The sequence below is a fragment of the Corylus avellana genome, chromosome ca6, assembly GCF_901000735.1.
Source record: "Corylus avellana chromosome ca6, CavTom2PMs-1.0".
Classification (NCBI taxonomy): domain Eukaryota; kingdom Viridiplantae; phylum Streptophyta; class Magnoliopsida; order Fagales; family Betulaceae; genus Corylus; species Corylus avellana.
Genome location: NC_081546.1, coordinates 22,274,482 through 22,292,014, shown reverse-complemented (window position 1 = coordinate 22,292,014; position 17,533 = coordinate 22,274,482). Strand labels below are relative to the sequence as shown.

General features: G+C 35.6%; 1 protein-coding gene across 1 annotated transcript; it reads right to left on the bottom strand.

Annotated features, from left to right (window-relative positions):
- Positions 1-5,250: 5,250 nt before the first annotated feature.
- Positions 5,251-5,838, bottom strand: LOC132185379 (uncharacterized). The gene has a single exon (XM_059599158.1). The coding sequence runs from the start codon at positions 5,836-5,838 to the stop codon at positions 5,251-5,253; it is 588 nt and encodes a 195-aa protein (XP_059455141.1).
- Between the last annotated feature and the right edge of the window lie 11,695 nt (positions 5,839-17,533).

Sequence of the window (17,533 nt, the reverse complement as noted above, 5' to 3'; positions counted from 1 at the left end):
GTTTGAAAAAACCCTTACTATTTAAACATCACAAAAAACTTGTTTTTTTTGTAGTGTGCATAGTTGGTTTTTTTTTTTTAACTCTTTGGATTTGGAGTGCTTTGAATGTGTGGTCTTATATATTACATGATGTTTCAGAAATTTGATACGAATGTTTGTCTTAATATCGTAGGTTTTAGGTCCTTTAGTCATTTTTTTGAGATGTCATATAACGTTAGTTTTGCACTGAGACACTTTGGCTGGCAGTTTCCTTTCAATTTTTTTTTTTTCTTTTCTTTGGGGCGGGGTGGGGGGCGGGGGGGGGGAGTGGTGAGGTGGGGGGTTTGGGGTTCAAACAACACGATTTGAATGACACCATCAATCTTTTTTAAGAGTAATACTATCAACTTTTCAATACTGTTATTTGGGACTTTTTTTTTTTTTTTTTTGTGAGTTGTTATTTGGGACATTACTTGTAGTATTGATTTTTTTTCATACGTTTATTCATTTATTATTTATTTTTTTCAAGATAAGTGAAAGTAAAATTAAACCAAACAAGTGAAGAAAATTATAGATAACCAAAATAAAGGCCAAAATATATCACGATCCATTGCAACAATCCATTCCACAACCCCGGAGAGGATCCTCGTGATGAAAGGAGTAAATGGGAAAGTTGTCCGTGCTGCTGGTGATATTTTGAGTACAGAAAGTATCCAATAGATTCTTAGCATCATACCAATTGCAGAAAGGGTACTAGTGAAAACTAAAAGAAGAATGTACAATCATGTAACAAGTCCCCACCATGGATTGTGAGACATATAACAGTAGGACCAGTGTATTTTGTGGTCAACATCTAGATTCGAAAAAAAAAATTGTAAGATTTGTTGTAGAAGAGCTTCACATGAAGGGAGCCAGAAGAGCAGGGGTAGAGAGGTTGCAGTAGATTTGAGATTTATACTCCAAACAAAAGTGTTATCGAGACAAAAGAGAAAAAGGAAAAGGATGAACCTGAAAGGGGTAGAGAAATGGTCATTTAGGTGGGGAAGAGAGCTCTTCCCTCCTTCATGGGAGAGCTCGATCTGAGAGGGTTTAGCAAGAGGAGTTTTTTTCCCAAAAAAAACATTTGTAGAAGGCCTCATTTTCTTTCATACAAGTTAAGATGAGATATCGTACATGTAAAATCAATCTTTTGCATCACATTTTCCATGGCATGTTGTTTCTTTTTGAGAATATGACATAACCACAACAGGGATTTGTCCATCACATTTTGAAGGCGAAGTTATGGTATTTGAAAAAACGACAACAACAAAAAAGTCACTTAAAGATGGTGAAGCAGGAAATGCATAGCTCCAACAATATAACAAATTGCAGAGTATGTAGAGAATGACCACACCTTATTTGTAAATTGTACTGCACTTACAAAAGAAAAGAAGAAAAAAGAAGAAGAAATGGGAAGACAAGGATGACTCAAATTCTTGCACAATCAACCAATCATGCATATCTACATGCTTTACAATGATCCTTATTGGGGATAACAGGACAACTTTAAAATTAGCAATTCAGAATTCCATTTCATCATAGTTTCCATAGATCGAGAAGATCAAACACTAATGAACCATATAAAGGAGTAATAAAGAAATAAAACTTCGCAAGTCAAAGAATCATCGTGCACTAATGCATCTTCAATCTGCTGCTGCTTTCCCCCCCGCTTGCTCTGCTACTTTCTCCCCCCCTTGCTCCGCTGCTTTCTCCCTCGCTTTCTCCCTCGCTTGCTCGTACCTTTCATAGATGGTAAATGCATTAAAGAAACCACAAATCGGGACCATCAACAATTAATGTTTTCAAATACACAAAAGCATTGCACTGCCAATCAAAAGCTTAAACCATATAAAACACTACACCGCTGCAGCTTGTAACATGGTTCCCACGATTTTGGTTATACATTTTTTTTTATCAATTCTTTTCCCCCAACTCAATACCTATTTTCAACACTTATACAAGGAATGTGTACAAGAGAAACATCTTAATGAAACAACTAATTCCTAAACTATGTTAAAGACAACCCTCCAAAGAGACCCCATATGAGTAAGAAATTAAACTAGAACAAGTTTGCTTTATGCAATGTTACATTAATCATACCTTAGAAACAATTCGCGGCGAAGAGCCCATATGAATACAAGCGAAGTCAAGACTATCTAAAAAACAGAGCAGCAAAGTTAAGAAATATAAATTCCAATTATTTATGAAAACCCGAACAAAGACTAAACGTATTTATCCAAAAGAAAAACATAAATTCAAATTCCATTATAATCATAATGCAATACATTTACCTTATGTGCCTTTAAATTAAAACCAGCAAATATTACCTGTCTAAAATTCCTTGTGTCTTTCAGAATCAGAGTCAATATCACAATTATCAGAACATATGTGCTTTCTGTGAATTCAATGAAAGAAAAATAAAATTTAACAAAAAAAAAACTGGAAGTAACATATGGTCAGCAAAACTGAAATTATCTTATAATAGACGTCTGCCCAGAAATCAATCAAAAGAAATCATCCTTTTGAAGAAAATACATGGCCAAAAATTTTTTTACGAAGATTTCAAAATTGGTCAAACAAAATAATATTGTGTTTTACACAATCAAAGCCCATACATTAATCTTTAAAACCACAAAGTATTATTTAACAATTAACATCAAAAGATTCGGCCAAATCATACCATTTTAAAACTTGAAACCCAAAAATCAAAAACTCAAAACCGATAAATAAAATAGTCATGAGTATATCATACTGAACATACAAACGTTCAATCACTCAAGAAACAATCAACAAAGTCATACTAAACAACATGGCATGGAAGTAGGCTCTTGATACCAATAATGTAAGAATTTGGGAGAATATTATCACTTAAACATCAAAGTTAATAACACTGACCTCTAACCATTGTTTCAGACTTGAACGTTTGTGATAGATGGAGTTTTTAACCTATATATTTCTCAGGTTCATATTGTGGCTAATTAATATCAGTCTTATTTATAGGCTAAGAAATAAAGCTTTTAATGAAATGAAGTAACAATGATAAAAATCATTATGTCAATCATCTTTCAACCATATCCCTATAATGAAGAGTAATTTTAGGATGCCTACTTGTGTTCTATTAAGAATGATGTGGCTATTAAAATTATCATTGGGCTTGTGATTGATCATTATTGAGTTTTGATCCAAGAGTGATTTTAATAGCCACATCATTCTTAGTAAGACACAAGTATACCATTTAGAATGAATCATATAGTGAATAGGTGAATCTACCAAAGGTCAAAGACTTGAATATTAATTACCTTTAGTGAAATGAAATAACCTTTCACCTTTAGTAATTTTCTGTATATTAATTACCCAAAAGTCAAAGACTCACATGACTCTACAAATCAATGGTAGATCTATTAGATTTGCAAAAAAAAAAAAAAAAAAGATGATTAAAAGATGGTTGAGAAAATGATGTATAACATATCTCTATATATAATATCTAATCTAATCTAATCTAATCTAATATCTAATATCTAATCTAATATAATATAATATATTCTAAAATCTAAAATCATATATCATATATGAGTCCTGCTATGCGTCTGCCCAATCTGACGTGGCCTTGTGCCGCATCTAACTTTTAAAAAATAAATAAAAAATAAAAAAAGGTTAGAAAACTCACACACGCACAGAGTCTTTCTTTGTCTCACTGCTAACGTTGAGAACTGCTTACGGCGAGTCACCAAAATCTCCGGAAACGAGCTATAACCGTCAAAATTCACAAATTTCAGAATCCCCAACCCACTGTCAAAATCCATTTTCCCTCTCCCCACCGACGGCCGCCCACCCCCGATAGCCGGTGACGACGAGCCAACCACACAAGCTATTGTATTTGTGGCAGAAAGTGGAAGATTTCTTTTTCTACTCTATGAATACTTTCTCGTCTCTCCATTGACGTGTTCTTGCTAGGGTTTCATCTGTACAATTTTGTTTCTTAATATTTGTAGCTTTTAATTGATTAATTTTTGACGGAAATTTATTATTTGAGTATAAAGAATTGGCCTTTGGGATCTTAGGTCTAATTCATTTGTTGGACCTTGTTAGGGTTTTGGTGTTTTGTTTCCTAGGGAAGCCCTAGATTTTACCATGGTAAAATTTGATGTTGTTTAGCTGTTAAAGGTATCAGGATTGTTGATCCTCGTATGGGTATGCCAGAATCGTTTTTACATAGAAATCTGTTTGTATGGGGAACAATGAACGTTATGGGATCTGGAGTTTGGTATTTTAGTGACCTTATTTCGTGGGGTTTAATTAGCTGATCTGCATAAAAGAGCAGTGTTAAATATATGTTTCTCATGACCCATCTTATTAGCATAAAGACTAGTGTTAAAACATTAATTAAATGGTAAATTTAACCATAATTCTTATCCACTTATGATTTTATTTTATTTTATTTTATTTTATTTTATTTTATTTTTTTTTTTGTGTGTAACAATTAGATGGACTTGTCACAATCGGACTTGATTTCACAATTCGAAGATGATTATAATTGATGATGTTATGCCCCTTGAAATGGACCCTAAAATGGTATGTTGGGCCTTTTAACCTTCATTTAATTCTTATAGCATATCTTAGTGAATGTTATTATTAGTTTTATTAGTTTTGACATTGCTGGAAATGAAATTGTAGATGATTTAGTGTTGTAAGATAATGTGGGCAATTGCAAGTCCGTGTTGAAGCTCATAAATTAATGAAGTTGAAAATGTTGATTTATTTTATTTATGCATCTTTTGTAACCGATATCTTTTGTTTTTTACCATAAATTCAGACTTGAACGTTTGTTGAATTTGCAACCTTAGAACCCTCGCAATATGTTAGAAAGTGATAAATAGAGTTTTCGACCTATATGTTTCATCTTGTAACTAATGAATATCATAGTCTTATTTATAGGCCAAAGGATACAACTTTTAATGAAATGAAATAACCTTTCACTTTTAATGGTTATCTGTATATTAATTACCCAAAAGTTTTATTTAAATAAAAACTCTATTAATATTATATGCTATATACGAGAAATGATAAAAAAAAAAAATCATTCTCTCAAGCCAAGAAATTAAACGAGAGAAAGAACAAGATACCAAAGTGACTTTATAGAATATTATCACATAAACATCAAAATGAATAACACTAACCTCTAACCATTTGTTGATGATTTTTTTTTTTTTTGTGAAATCTCAATATAATTTATTAATGAGAGCCTTGCTCAGCAATAACACGTGGTAAAATGCTGGAAGGAAAATCTGCCACCCACAGTTTTTCAGATGACAAGTGTAATGCCAACTTTGCCAGACTATCAGCCACCTCATTGACACAACGAGGGATATGCTCCACTTGCCATTCTTGGAACTGCATCAGGTGGGTCTTCATGTCCTCCATCACCATTCCAAAACTCCCCATCCAGGATCCGCTTCTACTTAAACGCTGCACAATCTCCAAAGCATCTCCTTCAAGAATGATCTTGTTCCAAGCTAGATTGCCTGCCACCAGCACTGCTCGGCTTGCTGCCAACGCCTCCGCCGTAGTAGACGCCTTCGTGTCACAATACATCGCCAACACCTCGCCCCTGTGATTCCTTGCCACGACGCCCAGACCCACTCTCTTAGTCTCCTTGTCCACAGCAGCATCCCAGTTGAGTTTGATATAACCCTCCGGTGGAGCCTTCCACAACAACGCAGGATTTTGAGCAGGTGATGGTTCTGGGGCAGTTTCCAGTACTCCTTGGGACCAAGCCTCTTCATAGTTCTCAATTTGTTCTCGTGCCCGACGGAGAACCATGGAAGGAGTATACAGAGCTTCACCATGAACCAACCTATTCTGTCGGAACTAGATCTGCCGCGCCACTACTGCGAACAGTTGCATCTCAGCTTGCTCGAACATTCCCATCAGCTGTGTTACTAAAGTTTTAAAATCAGCAGCCTCACTGTTACATTTCTGAATTTTTCTTGAACTTTCCAGCCACACATCTCTTGCCAAGGGGCAGCTCCAAAGGATATGCACCGGGGTTTCTTCCTCTCTCCCACAGATAGGACATAATCCATCCTCAATTATATGTTGCCTAAACAAATTTCCTTTGGTAGGGAATATGTTGTGACAAGCTCTCCAAATGAAGAATTGCACCACTTTTGGACCCCTTAGATTCCATACCCCACGCCAGAGATCTCCCTCACTGGAAACCGTAGATGAAGATCCTTTCTCCATTCCTTCAAGAGTTTTAGCTAGGTGATACGCACTACGGACAGAAAAATTTCCATCCTTAGTGCCGCCCCAAACTAATGTGTCACATTGAGAACCAGGACAAATCACTAAACTACAGATCTTTTCCACCTCATCTCCCATAAAAATCTCTTGAATTAAGGGAATGTTCCACCAAAGAGTATTCTCATCAAACAGCTCACATACCTGTGCATCACTGAGGAGTAAATACTGGGGAGATTGGACCTTATGTGTAATAAAGGTAGGTAACCAACTATCTTGACATATTCTAATAGTTTTCCCATTTCCCACCCTCCATACCATGCCAGCTTGGATCAACTCCTTCGCTTGCCATATACTCCGCCAAGCATACGATGGGTGACGCCCCAACCGAGCCTCTAGAAAATTCCCCCTTGGAAAGTATTTATCCCTCAGCACCTTAGCAACCAAAGAATCTGGATTTTGTATTATCCGCCATCCTTGTTTAGCTAATAAAGCTCGGTTAAAACATTCAAGGTCCCTATACCCCAATCCACCACTCCTCTTGTCCAAAGCCATTATCCCATTCCATCCAAGCAATCTTGGAAAACTTGTCTTTATGTCCCCACCAGAACCGGAGCATCATTGAATTAATCCTCTTACATAAAGACTTAGGAAGTTGAAAGACACTCATAGTATAGGTCGGGATAGCTTGAATCACCGCCTTAATCAACACTTCCTTCCCCGCAGGCATCAAAAACTTCTCTTTCCACCCTGTCATCCAATTCCAGATACGGCCTTGAATACTATTAAAGGACTTCAACCGTGATCTTCCAATGAAAGCCGGGAATCCCAAATACTTTTCATAGCTATCCATAGAACCAACTCCTGCCAAAGAGAGAATTTGACCCCTTACCCCATCTGTGGTGTTTTTGCTAAAAAATAACAAGGTCTTTTGTCTACTAAGGCGCTGCCCCGACGCTTTCTCATAGCCTTCAAGAACCCCTTGCATCTTTTCCCATTTTTGTACATTTGCTTTACAAAATAGCAAACTATCATCTGCAAAGAATAAGTGATTGAGGCGCGCTCCACCCCTAGTGATTGACAATCCTGTAATGTCTCTTTGTAATTCAGCTTTTCCTAACATATGACTTAGGCCCTCAGCACATAAAATAAACAGGTAGGGAGAGAGAGGATCACCTTGTCGTAAACCCCTAGAGGGGGTAATATTTCCATAAGGTTGACCGTTAATAAAAACAGAATATGAAACTGTTCTTACACAGGTCATAACCAGGTTGATCCATTTTGAGTGAAAACCCATTTTAAGCATAATCTTCTCCAGAAACTCCCACTCTACTTTGTCGTATGCTTTGCTCATATCGAGCTTGAGCGCCATGAATCCCTCACGCCCCTTCTTTCTTGTATGCATAGTATGCAGGGCTTCAAAGGCTACTAGAACATTGTCAGTTATCATTCTACCTGGAACAAAAGCACTCTGGCATGGAGATATAATATGAGCCAGCACCTTTTTAAGCCTATTTGCAAGGACCTTAGCAATTAATTTATACAAAACATTGCATAAACTAATAGGCCTAAATTCCACAACACTAATAGGTTTCTTTTTCTTAGGTACAAGAGCAGCAATAAAAGTTTGGTTAATAATAGGATCAAAATTACCATCATTGAGAAAACCAAGGATAGCTTTGCAAACTCCATTTCTCACGGTCGCCCAAGTGTTTTGGAAAAAGCATGCTGCATACCCATCTGGACCTGGAGACTTAAGAGGACCCATTTTTGCTAGAGCTGCTTCAATCTCTATCTGCGTGAATTCAGCCACTAACTAGTCATTCATTTCTTTGGTAACCCAAGCCCCTATTCTCTCCAAGCATTCCTCTACTCCATAACACCCTCCCGTGGAATATAGGTTCTGGAAAAATTCCACAAAGGCCCGCCTCACTTCATGCATTTCTGTTTTTTCAACTTCATTCTTGTCCTGAATGCTTGTGATTTTGTTTGTTTGGCGCCTCTAGTTTGCCCAGCCATGAAAGAAAGCAGTATTTTGATCTCCCTTGACAAACCATGTTTGCTTAGCCCTTTGTTTCCACTTAACCTCCTCTTGATCTAGAATTTGGGCTATCTCCTTCTGTAATTTTTTGATGAGTGTTTGATTAGGAGGACCTACAGCTCCTTGCAAAGCCATGAGCTGAGTGGTTTTTTCCTTCAGTGTTTTTCCTACGCCCCCATGTTTTCTCTTACTCCACGTTGTCAACACCTTTTCGCATGTTTAAAGGTTTTCAACAACATGGCCCAACATGCTCCCTGCTGTACACTGTTGCTGCCACGTCTTCCTTACTACATCAATAAACTCCTCATCTAGTAGCCATTTAGCCTCAAATTTAAATTTACGTTGATGTGTCTCCCAACGGGTCTTTGTTCCAGCAAAAGTAATCATCACCCGATTGTGATCCGATGATCTTGCTGCCAAGACGTGTACCTCCACTTCTCTAAAAACAGCACACCATTCATGATTGGCCAAGGCTCGATCAAGGCGCTCTCTTGTAAAACTCCCGTCCTCTCTTGCATTATTCCACATAAACTTAGGGCCAATAAATCCCAGGTCGCACAATTGACAGTCTTCCAGAGTGATGCGGAACCTTTCCATTTGCCCCTCCTTTCTCCAAGCCGCTCCCCATTTTTCGGAGTTGTCTATTATCTCATTATAATCCCCCACACTTAGCCAAGGATTAGGTGCGCAGTATCTGAGATGTTTTAACAAACTCCATCCCTCGTGCCTTTTCCCCACCTCAGGATGACCATAAAAGCCAGTAAACTTCCACTCAAGCCCTTCCTCCTCCGAGAATGTTGTTGCATTATTATGACGCCGGGAGTAATTTTGTATGGTTAGTTAACCTTCCTTTGCCCAAAGAAGTGCCAAACCCCCACTCCTTCCCATTGAATCAACAACAAATAAGCCTTCAAATCCCAGTTTCAATCGAATCCATTCCATCTCTTTTGCTGTTCTTTTTGTTTCAATGAGAAACAAAAAGTTGGGTTTCTTTTCCTTTGCTAATTGGCAAAGGTCTTGCACTGTCCAGGGATTCCCAAGCCCCCGACAGTTCCAGCTTATAAAAATCATAGTGCTTGGCTGGGCTGCTCCGCAGCCTCCACCAATTCCATGACTTGTGGGACATGTACCCCATTATCTTCCTCTGCCACCCCAGTGAGCTCCAAACGAGCAGACTTAGCCACTCCCATTCTTAGCTCTGCCCCTGGGCTGTCACGGGCTTTCCTCTTCCAAATACGTACACTGGTTCCCTCTGGAGAATCAAACATGTGATTCTGCAAACTCCTCTGTTTGGAATTTGTCTCTTTAAGCTTCCTTTTGGTCGGCGGACCTCACCCCCTCCCATCGCCTGGTTGCATTCCTACACACCCTTTGAGAACTAGGCCCATGTCAGCTTTGTTCCCTCAATGTCCCATTTGATCTTGCCCATGGGCTCGGCCCACTACAGTAATCACATGTCCACGTCGCTTATTCTTTCCCCCAATAGCCATGCATGTATTAATTCCTTTAGATTGGTTATTTACGGGAACCTTTGCCTCCTTTAGAATTTTCCCAGTTACCCGCCTTGATTCAGGGAATTTCACATTCAAATCCTCCTGTGATTCCATAACCGGAACCTGCTCCTTTATTTTGCGCTCCTTATTCAACTATGGGGACAAATTTGAATCAGCATTAATTCCTAGCATTGATTCTCCGCTCCTTTCCTTCGATGGCGAGTAAACGCTCCTAGGTTTCCCTGAGGATCCGCTACTTTCCATATCATATCGCCAAGAAGATTGCTATGTGCCGTCTGGTACCGGCTCCTTATGCTCCGGCATCCATGCTCCATTCCCAGTCCTGGTGGTGCTATCTCCAGGTTTTTTACGACCCTCCTCCACACGAAGCCAAAGGCCCCACTCCTTAGCTCCATCGCTAATGTTCATTCGCCTATTCTGATTAGCAATACATCCCTTCGCTTCATAAATGATACCCACACAATGGAAGCAGAAAAGCGGAAGTTGTTCGTATTTGAAATTAACCCATACAGACTTCCCTCCCAAAAGAAGGGCCCTTCTACGTTCCAATGGCTGGGTGAGATCAAGATTGACCCTTAATCGGAGACTCCTCCCCCATCCAGCTCCGTTTCCTGCTACATCCACTTCTTCAAGGGCCCCCAGAGATTCTCCAATTTTGGTCCCCACTGCTCTTGACATACAAAGTAGAGGCATGTCGTGAACCTGGATCCACAACGGGGAATGAGTGAAGTCTATTCGTGATGGCAGAAGATGCCCATCAAATTCTTTGAGTACAATGATCTGGCGCTCAAAAGACCATGGACGCCCCGCCATAACCCTCTTCTTAATAAGTTCATCCGGAAACTCAAAAATCCATAAGTTGTCTTGTAACTCCCAAAATTCAACACAACCTTCCGCCCGCCATACCCGCGAGAGAACACTTCTGAATGCTTCCTTATTAATTTTTGTATCCATCCAGATCCTTCCCACGAGGCAATGTTCTCCTTGCTGCCTTGCCTCAAAAACATCCTCCTCGGTTATTGGAATTCCCACCTTCTCTCCTTTAGTTAGGGAATTTCCTTCACCTATGAATTCACCTTCTGGTGTCATCGGTTTCACCATATCTTCGGTTCAAAAAACCACAATCACTCCAGGTCCAGTTGCCGGATGGAGACTATCCCTCATCACTAACAGGTTCTCACTTGGATTCCTGGATGAAACCCTAGAGAGAAGCTCTAGAGAGAGGACTTGAAAACACAATCTTGTAGAAGCCTTAAGCCCTCTTGATCCTGTTTTTATGCATATGATTTTACCCATGGTCAGGCAGAGGAGCAGTGGCTATGGTTTAAAATTCTATAAGGCTTTACTTTGAGGGTACAATTCTTTGGACTTTTGTTGAAGGTGGCGCTGCTACCACTCATGGACGCGCTTTGACTACAAGTTGATCTACCATTTGTTGATGATTAAGTACTTGAATTGAGTAATCCATAAATTCATACTTGAACATTTGTTGAATTTGCAACCTTAGAACCCTCGCAATATGTTAGAGAGTGATAAATAGAGTTTTTGACCTATTTGTTTCTCACGTTCATCTTGTGACTAATAAATATCACAGTCTTATTTATAGGCCAAGGAATACAATTTTTAATGAAATGAAATAACATTTCACCTTTAATGGTTATCTGTATATTAATTACCCAAAAGTTTTATTTAAATAAAAACTCTATTAATATTATATGCTATATACGAGAAATGATAAAAAAGTCATTCTCTCAACCATCTCCCGGCCTATAGTGAATGGGTGAATCTACAATTGAATTTTTGTAGGACCCACATGAGTCCACAAATCAATGGTAGATCCATTAGATTTGCAAAGAAAGATGGTTGAGATAATAATATATAGCATATCTCAAAATGAAGTTATGCGTTTGAGTTTGAAGCAGAAGAGGCTGATATCATTACATGTGGCATTTTATTTATTTGACAAGTGATTATTAAAAGAAAAAACTGTGCGTTAAATTTTTAAAATCAAAACACGTGTTTTTTGTTTCTTTTTTTTTTTTTTTTGAACCAACAAATTCATCTTCATTCAAATGGAACATGTCAATAAATTGACAGAGCCGAAGCTCTACAAACATAGAGCACTAAGCTCTAAAGTAATTACATTAGAAATACTATCCGGGACTTCCTCAAACCAGATTTTATCTTCCTCCTTTTTGGTAGCAGCTTTTGCAAGCCCATGAGCTGCACGGTTTGCTTCTCTTGGAACATGGTGGATAGTCCAACTCCTCAAAGTTCTCAGAACTTCTTTTATATCTTCCACTACATGCCCATAAGTTGCTCCATTCAACTCCATACTTGTAATGGCCTTAACAATTATCATTGAGTCACCCTCCAACTCTACTGAAGGTAGCCCAAGATCTTTACATAAATCCACTGCATGATAGGCCGCAATAGCTTCTGCAGTAGTAGGTTCAAAGGCCCCTTTAATACTTTTGTTTTGCGCTGCACACACCTGTCCTACATGATCCCTGATAACCACACCAACTCCCATACATGGCAGTCTAGGATTAATCCCTGCATCCCAATTCACCTTGTAAGCTCCCAACATTGGTGGTCTCCACCATTACCTAGATACTTCACATATCACCTCATTAGATTACGTGTTTTTTGTTTCAAATTGCTCTCTTTCTCAATCTCAACTGCCATCAAACATTGTTTATCCCCATATTATCTAATATATAATATCTAATCTAAAATCATATATATATATATATATATATATATATATATATATAATAGCCGAATCACTCTTTAGAGGTAGTATTGAATTGCGATATGTGGTGAACCCTTTTTTTTCGTAAGGTTAAACCAATTTTTTAAGCAATAATTTTATAACCAGTTTTTTAATTTTATAACCAATTAGCGTAATTAATTGCATTAATTATATTTCAAGAGTTTTTCATATATAAATTATTTAATAAATTAAGCATTATTAATGTATTTCACTCTCATTCCATGTCTCTCTCTCTCTCCAACATTAGCCTCCTCTTTTTTCTCTCTAGCCTAAAAATTCAAATAGGAGGTAACCATTTTTTTTTTTAACACCAACAATATTTTGTTTAAATTTTAAATTTTTACTCATAATTTTTAATAATTGAACCCTGCAAAAATTGGAAGGGCTTTTCCTTTTTCTATTTTTTTTTTAATGAATTAAGTGTCTTAATGCATTAAGATCTCTCCCTTTATTAAAACACAATTTTTCTTTAATTAATGCCTCGATATATCGTGTTTTAGTGTGTATATATATAATTGGAAACGGATTACCATATGTTTTTTTCAAAACATATCACACTAAAAATATTAAATATTCCTACTAATTTTCTATATTATAATTCACGTATTCTTCTTGCTTTTATTTTATTTTATTTTATACTTTTCATTTGAAATCATATATACTTGTACGAACAAAGATTTAAACATGTTTTAATGTATATGAATTAAAATAAAATAAAGGCTCTTATGTTTTATGGGATTTTTTGTTTTATTTATGTGATTTAGTTGATTTTCGACCATTTTTTAAAGTGTTTTACGCTTTTGAATGCAAACAATGCAAACATTTATTTGATTAATAAGCATAAATCGAATATAAATACTTTCAAAAGACCAAAGAAATATTAAGACCTTATGTGAGGATTGATTTGATTACGTCAAAGAAATAAATTAAAATTTAGAGTCTTATTTTTTAAATTCATTTGAATGGTTTTATGGAATTTATTTTTTCATTTGTATGATTTACTTGAATATATTTAGGAATTTTTTGCTTTTAAAAGCAAAATAAGACATAACCCCAGGCATAGCGTGGGTTATGAGCTACTATCATATATCATATCATTTTCCCATATATAATAGCCGAAACCTTCTTTTGAAGTGCATTCAAATTACGACATGTAGTGTGAACCCATTTTTTTAAATAAATATGTTAGAATCTAATAAAACCCACACATTTTGCCCATCAAAATCCTAGGCGGCAAAGTTTCATTTTCCATAAACTTTGACCATGTGCCCTTTTACATCAACTTGGGCCATGTGCCCTTTGTCACTTAGGATTTTGATGGACAAAATATGAGGGTTTTATTAGATTCTAGCATTTCTCTTTTTTTAAAAAAAAAAATTAAACCGATTTTTTAACTCATTATTTTAAAAATTGAACCGGTTCTATCTCTCCTTTTCTTCCTCTCTCAACGTTTCTCTTTTTTTTTTTTTTCCTCTCCAAGTCATTCACTCTCATTCCACGTCTCTCTCTTGAACCGGTTCATATATTTCTCTCTCTCGCCTTTTTTTCCTCTCTCTCCACGTCTCTCTCTCTTTTTTCTCTCCAAGTCATTCACTCTCATTCCATGTCTCTCTATCCACTCTCCAATATTAACATCTCTCCCTTTTTTTTCTCTCCACCTCTCTCTTTCTCTTTCTCCACTCTCCATCATTAACAAAAACAAAATCTATTGGCCTAAAAATTCAACTAGAAGGTAATTATTCTTTTTAACCTTTTTTTTTTTTTTCTCATACCAACAATATTTTAACATATTCTAATTTATATAAATTAAACTAAAATTAAAGGTCTTATGTTTTAATTCATTTGAATGTTTATGTATTTTTTTTGTTTGTGTAATTTACTCCAATTTTCATCCATATTTTTAAGTCTCTTTTTTTTTTCTCTGCTTTTGAAAGCAATATGAGACAAATCGATACTAAATTAAGCACCCAATACAGCTGATAATATATCAACCCTTTTTTTTTATGGCTTTTGGAAGTATTTTTATATAAAAATGCTTTTCAAAACACCAAACCGATAATTAAGTACCGAATTTGATGTGAAATGATTTATTTGATTGCATTAAATGTTGAGTGAAAAATTTTCTTTCATTTTGTATTCCTAAAAAAACAAAAATGTTTATTTTGCATTGTATTTTTTTTAATGTTTGGAATTATATAGGTTTTATTTGTATTGAAATAAGATAGATGATTTATTTAATTTCATTAAATCTTGATTGCAATATTTTGTTTTATTTTGTATTCATAAAAAATGTTTTTTTTTTCTTTTTCGAATGTTCAAAATTATGTGAATTTTATTTGTATTTAAATATAACATTTAGTAGGTTTTTTCTTGAAAGAGCAATGATTGATTTTTTAACATGACTATTTTAGCCTGTAATAATAAAATAAAAATGAAGATGCGTTTAAGTTTTAAAATCGAATATAATAAAGAATCCAGCACATAGAGCGGGTTAATATTCTAGTTATATATATATATATAAGCCGAATCACTCTTAGAAGTATCTTAATATTATGACATGTGGCATGAACCCTTTTTATTTTAATGTTAAACCGGTTTTTTAAGAGTGAACCAACTTTTACTTAAAAAACTGGTCATTAAATTAGTGTAATTAATGGTTTGAAGATTTTTCCATATATAAATTATTCAATAAATTAAGTATTATTAATGTTAAAATCAAATAAGGAAACAAATAATAAAAATCAAATTATTATGTATTATTATGTTTAATCACTTTAATATGCATATAACATAATATTTATGTTATAGTCGAATTAGATGAACTACATGATAGGATGTAGAAACAAAATAGAAAAAAAAAAAATTCATTGCATTATTGATCAAAATAAATAAATAAATAAATAAATAATAAAAAATAAAAAGCCGGTTTTTTAAGAGGCATAAAGATTATTAATCAAAAATTTCATTGCATTATTTTTTGTTGTTTAAATATATAAATGTATAGATTGTCGGATTTTTACTCAACATAATGATCAGGTTTTTTTTCTTTTCTTTTCTTTTGATATAAAGTTTAGATTCTCATTAACGTTAATCGCTAGATAGGGCAATTTGCTCCATCCAAATAACTAGGTATTTATTTTTGATTTCATTAGCAAAAATAATATTTATTAATAAAAAACTATATATATATGATTAGCATCTTATGAGCAATTATATATTCGATGTCCAAACCAAAGTATAAAATCACAACAGTCATCTTGGGGCATATTTTTGCTTAGTGTCCATTAATTTATAAAATCGTTAATTGTTCGATACAACATACTTCTTATTTGATATTTGCTCTAAGCCTATTCGCCTATGAGAGTTTTTGTTTATTTGTACGATTTACTCAGATTTTCAGATATTTTTTTAAGTATTTTTTATGCTTTTGAAAGCAAAATAAGGTTCATTTCAAAAAATAAATAAATAAATAAAAAATAAAAATAAAAAGAGAGCAAAAGAAGGCAAAATTTTATTTGATTATTATAAAACCTTACTATTTAAACGTCACAAAAAAACTTGTTTTTTTTTTGCAGTGTACATAGTTGTTTTTTTTTTTTTTTTTTTTTTGAACTCTTTGGATGTGGAGTGCTTTGAATGTGCATGTGGTCTCATATATTACATGATGTTTCAAAAATTGATACGAATGTTTGTCTTAATATCGTAGGTTTTAGGTCCTTTAGTCATTTTTTTGAAATGCCATATAACCCTAGTTTTGGACGTGAAGAAACGTGCCTATAACCAGGAAGTAGGAGTCTAGAGCTGTTCTATGTATTCTTAGTTTTGCAGTATTGATTTTTTTCATACGTTTATTTATTTATTTTTTTCAAGATAAGTAAAAATAAAATTAAGTTGAATACTATTCCTGTATCTGTGGTTTACACCAAAATCAAATAGTCACATGAATTTTCAAAAATATCGCAAATGGTACCTATGGTAAGTCAATAAACACACTTTGTATTTCTATCAAGATTCTGTTAAGTTTTTTAACGGAATGCCATGTCACCCTTACACGTGGATGCCATGTGACGTGGTACCTTAGTTTTTGGGTGCCACGTCATATTTTATTTATAACAAAAAAAAAATCCAAAAAAAAAAAAGGAGAAACCAAAAAAACATATTTTATTTTTAAAAAAAGTCAAAAAAAAAAAAAAAAAAAAAATACACTAAGGTGGCCGAACCACAGCATAGGGGGTGGCCAACCACCCCGTTTGGCTTGGGGTAGTTCGGCCACCCCCAGGCCTGTCGTTTGGGGGTGGCCAACCACCCCGTTTGGCCTGGGGTTGGTTCGGCCATCCCAGGCCGGCCCTTTGGGGGTGGCCAAACCACCCCCTTAGGCCAAGGTTGAGGCTCTCTCCTCAAAGAAGGCAATGCTACTCTTCAGGAATTGAGGTACATTGTCACCATGGAGTTATCATCTACATAAACATATAACACTGATTTGCACTGTATACTTTGATGCAGTCTGTAGGCGGTTTCAAGGTTTCTAGATGAAGACAAGTCCGGGACTTCGTCGAGGGACGTGGAATCGGGAACATGGGTGCTCTCATAATCAAAGTTGGGGCCTCTGTTTCATGATAAGATTAGTTCAGGCAGGAAGCACTTAGTAAATTTGAGACTAATACTCCAAACAAAAGTGCTGTTGAAACGAAAGAGAAAGGGAAAGGATGAACCTAAAAGGGGTTGAGAAATGGTTATTTAGGTGAGGGAGGTGCAGAGGAGAGCTCTTCCCACCTCCATGGCAGAGAACTGAGATGGTTTAGCTCAATTTTTTGCATTGCATTTTCCATGGCATATTGTTTCTATTTGGGAATATGACATAACCACACCAGGGATTTGTCCATCACATTTTGAAGGCAAAGTTTTGGTATTTGAAAAAATGACAACAACAAAAAAGTTTTGGTG

Coding starts and splice junctions, on each gene's coding strand:
- LOC132185379 (XM_059599158.1), bottom strand. CDS start 5,838: ATGGTTCTCCGTCGGGCACGAGAACAAATTGAGAACTATGAAGAGGCT.